Source organism: Carya illinoinensis, chromosome 3, assembly GCF_018687715.1.
Source record: "Carya illinoinensis cultivar Pawnee chromosome 3, C.illinoinensisPawnee_v1, whole genome shotgun sequence".
Taxonomy (NCBI): Eukaryota; Viridiplantae; Streptophyta; class Magnoliopsida; order Fagales; family Juglandaceae; genus Carya; species Carya illinoinensis.
The window spans coordinates 28,076,399-28,084,209 of NC_056754.1; the positions used below are offsets into that span (position 1 = coordinate 28,076,399).

The 7,811-nt window shown below is 36.2% G+C and overlaps 1 protein-coding gene across 3 annotated transcripts; it reads left to right on the forward strand.

Moving 5' to 3' along the window:
• Positions 1-476: 476 nt before the first annotated feature.
• LOC122304023 (probable protein phosphatase 2C 58) lies at positions 477-5,767 on the forward strand. Of its 3 annotated transcripts, none has more exons than XM_043116043.1 (5): positions 477-630; positions 2,521-2,760; positions 2,910-3,186; positions 3,777-3,931; positions 5,358-5,767. In XM_043116043.1, the coding sequence occupies exons 1-5, from the start codon at positions 598-600 to the stop codon at positions 5,508-5,510; spliced, it is 858 nt and encodes a 285-aa protein (XP_042971977.1). In that variant the 5' UTR covers positions 477-597; the 3' UTR covers positions 5,511-5,767. The 3 variants fall into 3 exon arrangements, with proteins under 3 accessions (XP_042971977.1, XP_042971978.1, XP_042971979.1); XM_043116044.1 differs by having other exon boundaries at positions 484-634; XM_043116045.1 differs by lacking the exon at positions 477-630 and adding an exon at positions 1,162-1,443.
• The last annotated feature ends 2,044 nt before the right edge of the window (positions 5,768-7,811 follow it).

Consider the following 7,811-nt stretch of genomic DNA (forward strand, 5'->3'; position numbering starts at 1 on the left):
TTTGTTTTACCAGTATTGTATATTTACACAGCCATATATATGTTAAAGAAATGAAAAGAAATATTTTCAAATCTGGTATCTATCATATTATTTATAATATTTTAATAATATTTTATTCAATTTTTAATTTTCATCGTTAACTTATCTCATTTTAACTCACTTTCCAAATTTAACTTAAATATTTAATTATTTTCACATGCATGAGAAAACAAAGCCTCTTTTTTTTTTTTAATGAATTTTCTTCCTATACCACTATTCATTATCGTAAAATTACCCATCCGTTAAAAAAAAAAAAAAAAAAAAAAGGAGTAATTGCATAGACAGTTAGAACTTAGAAGGAAAAAATATCAAAGAATTAAGAAATAACAATTGTTTAATTTTTCAAAAATCAAAAAAGAAAAGTCGTCGGTAAATGCGCGTTGTTCATCCAAAAAACGCGGCCTGGCCGACCGGTTCTTAAAGACACCCAGTGACCCACGCCTCATTTATTCCAAAGTCAACCTCTTCTGCTTAATATACACTCGTCTTCTTCTATCTTCTTCCAATCTTCTAGCTTCTAAACTTCTACAAACACAGCAGACGAAAAAAGGCATTACCATGAATGGTCGAGACATCCTCCACAAGATTAAAGTCAGTAAGCTTCCTCTTCTCTTTTCCTTCTTTTTTTTTTTACGGAGTTGGTTTTATGCAGATAATGCATGGTACTTTCTAGCTTGTTAGTTTGAAGTTTCTGTCTTTCTCTCAATTAGCCTTTTTTTACGTATTGTGATTTCTTAGGTGATTGTTGTGACGGAGAAGCTTTTTAAGTTTTTGTGTCAGTGTCTGGATGATGTTTTGATTTGCATTTATTAATGGAGAAAAAAGGCATGGATTTTCGGTCTGTTTTCTTTTGTCTTTTTGCCATTTTCTTCGTTTAAAAAGAGCTACGTCATTGTAGGATAATTTCTGAGCGATTTCTGAATTGAGTCCTTGGTTCTTGCACTCCACTCAATTCATCTCATCTTATAATTTTTTTAAATTTTAATACAAAATATAATAAATAATTTAATTTTTTTAAAATTTTAAAATAATAATAATATTAAAAAATAATATTATAACGTAATCTAGAATGTTTTATTTTTTCTTTTTTTTCAACTTTTTACTTCGGTTTTCTGCCTGTGACATGGTTCAGAAAAACTGGTTTTTTTATGGTTTTCCAAACGATCATGGACCTGATAACAAGGTTCTTTCAGATGAGATGTTGCCTTTGGCCTGTACTAGATAGGGTACTCAAAAGCTTCTCCGACTACATATATTTTCAGAGGATTTGCTGAAAGTGCTCAGATCCTGCTCCTTCGTGTACATTATGTACAAACACGAGGGATCCTGATTATGCTGGCAAAAATATGTGCTGTTGTATGGTTTTCATTTTGCTGATGGCTTGCTCAATACCTACCCTATAATGTTGGTCAATTTTCATTTTTGATATAATTTATATTCTCTCCCCCTTATCAATCATAAATACATATGTGTAAGGGGAGATAGTTAACTGCAATTAAGGATTTCATTGTGTTATACGAGTGAATCAGTGCTCTATACAGAAAAGTTCAAGAGGTTTTCATGCGAGACTGAAAATCTAATGTTGCAGAATTCTTTAGTTACTTAGGTTTAGCACTCTGTACATTTTTTTTCTTTTAATAAAATACCCACTTATGGTAAGGGTTATTTAGAAATAGGACTCATAAATTTTCTGTCCATTAATATTATCCAACATCATGGGGCTGAATCATAGGCTGTCATGTGTCAACTTTAAATTTTCCTAAAAATTAAATAAGAAATTCCTTGAAAAAATTACAAGAAAAATACTTGGTTTATATTTAAATTAAAAAAAAAAAAAAAAAAATCTGTAAGGGCCATCCTTGGTAGTTGCCACCCCATCTAGCACAAGGTGACCATGTTTGGGCCACTATTGGGGTGGCCAGAACTTGGTCATCCATGTGGTGGCTTGGTTCTGGCCATCCATGGTGGCTAGAATATGGCCATCTGATAGTTTGTTATAAAAATTTAATTTAATTTTTAAGAAAAAATAAAGTTGATATGTGGCAACCTGTGATTCAACTACGTGTTTTCGTTAACACTAATGGGTGAAATTAATAAAGGGTCTTATTTCTACATAAAAAAAGATGTACAATGTGTTAAACCTAAAAGCTTTTCGCTTAGGGGTTGTTTGACCAAAATTTACAAAACATAAAGAAGAAATTAAAACAAAATGGCAGGCACTATCCTATGTGAGGCGCTAAGATATGTATTTGTGATCCATTATGAAAACTTGTTCAGGTTCATGACTTACTAATGGTTTCTTGTATTATGATATTAAGCAGAAGTGTCACAGTATGATTTTAGTTTTTTCCTTCAACACTAAAAGGAGATGAAAACATAATTGTTCAATATTGCCTACTTTCTGAAAATCATGTTTAGAGTAATTAGTTACTCTTTGCCTTTTTCCCCCCTTTTATGGATTCATTGGTTACCTCTTTCTAGGTAAAGGCATTTGGCTCGTCTGACACAGGAAAAGGCAAAAGCAAAACATCAAAGCACATCACTCATGGCTTTCACATGGTAAAGGGAAAATCAAGTCATCCCATGGAAGATTATGTAGTATCTGAATTCAAGCAAGTTAAGGACAAGGAGTTAGGCTTGTTTGCAATATTTGATGGCCATTCAGGTCATGATGTTGCAAGCTACTTGCAAAGTCATCTGTTTGAGAATATTTTAAAACAGGTAATAAATATCCTCTCCAAAAGATTTAAGCTTTATTTTCTTACTGTTTGATTTTGTTCTTGTGTCTAGTTCTGATTTGCTCTAGTTTCAATGGCCATTATCTCTATCTAATTTTTTGAAATATACTTATTTTGCTTTCATGCAAGCAGAATGACTTTTGGACTGAAACAGAGAGTGCTATAAGGAGAGCTTATCGTGAAACAGATGATGATATATTGAAGAAAACTTCAGTTTTGGGAAGAGGAGGGTCCACAGCTGTAACTGCAATACTGATCGGTGGTGAAAAGCTTGTAGTAGCAAATGTTGGAGATTCTAGGGCTGTTATATGTAAGAATGGTGTAGCCAAACAACTCTCAGTTGATCATGAGCCAAGCAAGGAGAAAATGTTGATTGAGAGTCGTGGTGGTTTCGTATCAAAGCTTCCAGGTAGTCAGCTTTCCAAAGTAATAACCACATAGGAGCTTGTGTTTATGTACAGAAAATTAAAATCATTGATTGAAAAATTCCAATCCGTTTATCAAACATATCTATTATGACCAGCGCTTAGGTGTTTCTGTATGAGTTGCAGCTGCCAAATTATTTGACATTTTTCAATAGTTTCGAGTTTCCTGAACACTGATGTTATTTTCAACAGCATAGTTACTTACGATTTTTTATTTTTATTTTCTATAGGCTTCAGCAATTGTCATGTGAAATGCACATTATTTTTCATGGATTTGGCTGTTTGAACTTTTGCTGAAATTTTCATTTTCAAGGGCAAACCATAAACTTTGGCTAACAAATTAAAACATCGACATTTGAATGATTGTCCGGATGGAGAATTTTGTATATTTTCCTACAAGTGACATTTTTTATGTCAAGAAAATTTTAAAATTCTTTTTTTCCATGTTTAGGATAGGTGGTATATACGATATATGGTTTATTTGGCTGACATTAATAGAGATGGGATTCTTAAATAGCCCTTTTTCTACTGGTTATGGTTTTTTAATTGAGTGGTATATTTTATATTCTTGCAGGGGATGTCCCGCGTGTTGATGGACAGCTTGCTGTAGCAAGGGCATTTGGTGATAAGAGCTTAAAGTTACACCTTAGTTCAGAACCTAATGTGGCAGTTGAGATGATAGATGATGATACAGAATCCATCATTTTAGCAAGTGATGGGATATGGAAGGTCAGTTACTCTTAATGCCAGTTATCATCTTCAGTGTGTTTCTGTTGACTTTAGGTTATATTACAGTTCTCATCACATCCTAGACTACAATTTCATTTGCAATGCCTTTCATAGACTTGAGAATTCGAGCACTATCCGCCCAAGAGTAAATTTTCTCTATTTTCATCACAATAAACCTTAACTTTCCCAGCTTATTAAGTGATCACGGAATAATAGAAGTAAACTAAGTGTGCAATTGTGAGATAATTTGATAAGCACATGAAATTTAAGTGTATTAGATATAATTTGAGAAAATCTCAAATGCAGAGGAGCATTGCCGTTGACACCACCTTTTTGGTACATGTTTGAATGTGCTTGAAATGTTCCGTTTCTTACCAAGCAAAATGCCCCCAAACAATCATATTACTCCTGAATGAGGACATCGGTTGGGTTTGGGTGGGTGAAGGATGGCGGCATATCAAATTGTTTGGATTATCACATTGCTTGGATTATGATTCATGCAAATGGTACATTTTGTTATGCAAGAAACAAACGAGCCTCTTTTAGAAGATGAAAATGGAGTAAAAGAAGGTAATGCTTCCCCCACTTGTTCTATGCCTCCTGAGGGAGCAATAGGGTCTAACAAAGTGGCACTGAAAGGATCATTGAGGGGTGGAGCACATACAAGCATTGTCCTTGCCAATGGAGGGGAGGAACCTTTAATGGTGACAGCAATAATGGACAACAACCATATAGCTGTTGAGGAGGTTCGGGATTTGAATTTAGGATATGGCGGGGAGGAAATTATGGGTTTGTCGCTGGTGCCTTGTGAGGAGGAACGTCTAGGGTCAAGAGTGTCGTTGGGTACTGTGTCTGGGGATAATATTGTTCCCTTGGTTTCTCTTCCTCTGATAAACAATATAGTGGGTTCACCATCGGATTGGGTTCTGCATAAGGTTAATGAGATTCAGCATATCGTGGGGCGTTGACATGGTGGATGAGAAGACCAATTTAAAGCACTACTCACTGCGATTGAAGTGAGCCACTTGCTTGAAACCAAATCAAGTTTTAAGAAAAGTAAGGAGTTAAAGTGTCTTTCTTGGGCAATCAACTACGACGCTATGGGTGGTAGCTCAAGTTGAGGGAAGACTAAAGGGAGAACATTATGAAGACGTTCTCGTAGAGAGTTTTGGGTGGAGTATTAATTTTACAGGAAACAAGGGGTTAGGGTTGGGGAGGTGTGTTCTATTCCAATTTGAGCTTGATGTATTTTGGTTAGTTTTTCATAGACTTTTTGGGTCATTAGGAGCTCTCTAGTATGGGCTAAGTGTTTTCCTGTATACGTCCAATGTACTTGGTTACTTTTATTGATATATATATATATATAATATTTTTACTTATAAAAAAAAATGTTCCATTTCCCACCTTTTCTCTATATTTTGGACAGGTGATGACAAACGAAGATGCAGTAAATTGTATTAAACACATTAAGGATGCTCAGTCAGCAGCAAAGCATTTAATAGAGGAGGCAGTTTCTAGGAAAAGTAAGGATGACATATCCTGCATAGTAGTGAAGTTGCAAGGAGATGTTTTCTGTTGACTCATGGTTTTCTTTGAATGAGGTCAAAAAATTGGATCGCTCGTGTATATGAGACATAAATATGTTTCTCTTGCTCCCTACTGAGATTGTTGCAATCTTCTATGGCATTATTGTATTTACAAGTGATCATGTAACCCTCCTTTCTGTTTCTTTGTCTTTTTGAAACCATCATTTGCTCAAAACTCTTATAGGGCCTTTTTATTGGATGTTGTGCAATGAAAGCGTCGTTTTAATAAAACGATAGTGTTACATTTCTATTTTGTGGATACTTTTTCCTTATATTTGGGGGTGGGATGATTTGGAATCTGTAGTTTACAATTTTAGCTCTCTCTAAATTTGTGATGGTGGTGTGTTTAGAGGGACGCTAGGGCACTCTTTCTTTTCAAATGGTTTCACTTGAGATTTATGTTCAAGAAGATTAATTTCAGGCATTTATATTCTTCCTTTTTGTTTATGCTTATATTGTGAAAGATGTTGGGTTGCATGAAATCCTAGCTAAACATCTATTCTTTCCACCAGTAGGGAGTTCAGCTTTTGTATGATTCGTTACATTGGTTAATTTTTTGAGCTGCTTCTTTTTCTTTTTTCTTTTTTGAAAAAGAAACTTTTAAACCATTTCATTATAAAAGAGAGGAAATGCACTGAGGAGAATCTTCCATTGCTACAATTACATCTGGAATGTTAAGAGAGTTTTTTGCTAATAAGTGAGCCATAAGATTGCAATTTCTCCTAACATGGGAAACCTCCAACTTAGTAAAATTTTTGATTAACTACTAGTTTCACAAATAAACATACTAGCACTAGAGTAGCCTTCTCTGTCACTTGTAAGGGCCTTTGTAACTTGTAGGGAATCACCCTTAATTATGACTTGATGTAAGCCAAGATCTATACTAAAGTTGATTGCTTGTAGTGCTCCATAGGCCTCACCAAGGTTAGGAAACATTTCTTTGCTTGTTCCCATAGTGGTAATAACCTGGCCTGCATTGTCCCTAACAACCACTCCTATTCCAATCAAACCTGGAACCTTGTCAACTACCCCATCCCAATTCAGCTTGTACTAATTCAGTGGAGGAGCCTGCCAAGAATCTACAGAGGTGTAAGGTTTGCTGGTGCTGAGGAGTCTGCTTGGTGTCTCTTCTGCTAGCATCTCTAGCATGCCACGAGCCTCCCTGATTAAAGTAGAAGGGTGAGCAAATTCCTCATTAAATATAAAGCAGTTCCTCCCCCAACATATTTTTCTAGCAACAATCACAAATTCAAGGAGCTGTATCATTGACAGCTAGGGAAGGTAGCATTTTTGTAATCTTTTTTAGCAAGCACTCCACACGTCCATGGCAGCCTCACACCTCCATAATGCATGTAATGTGTCTTCTACTTCCTTTTGCAAATAGGACAGAGGGAGTTCACAATTTTCTTTTTATGGAGATTGTGTTGGGTTGGGAGGGACTCGAGATAGGCTCTCCATAGGAAAACCTTGTCCTCAGGAGAAACTTTGATCTACCATAGCTGTTTCCACACTTCTTTGTGTGAGTTGCTAGATGATGCTTGGCCCTTCTATGCCTAGGTCCTCTTATTTTCCAAGTGATAGGCACTTCTGACAGGAAGATGCCATCACTAGAACCTTTCCATATGAGTCTGTCCCTGCTGTTAAGTGAGCTAATAGGGGTCTTGAGGACAGTAGCTTCTATTGGAATAAAGATATCCTTGACCAGGTTGGCCAACCATTACTTTGTGACAGGGTCGATTAAGGTTGAGACAGTAGCACTGTTGTCCAAGACCCTGATGGACTTATGGGTTTATTGGGTGTAGGGTGAGAAATTCACTTGTCCTTCCATATGTAGGTGTTATTACCATCACCTATTCTCCAATATGAGCCTGCCTCCACTAGGGATCTAGCTGATAAAAAACTCCTCCAAATAAAGGAGGGCTTGGAGCTCAATTTGGCTTGCTGAAAAGTAGAACTTAAGTAGTATTTGGCTTTCATCACTTTGGCTGCCAAGGAATCAGGGTATTGGATAAGTCTCCAACATTGCTTGGCTTGCATGGCCTTGTTAAAAGACTCAAAGTCCATGAACCCCATGCCCCCTTCGAGTTTGGATTTCCCCATCCATTTCCAAGATAACCAATGGATCATGTGCTCTTTATCTTGCCGCCCCCACCAGTAGTTGTGTGTAGCTCTGCTAATATCATTGAGGTGAGAAATAGTCAGCTTGAAGACACTTATAGTGTAGGTAGGGAGAGCTTGAATCACTGCCTTGATGTGAATTTCCTTTCCTGCCTGAGACAACAACTTCACTTTGT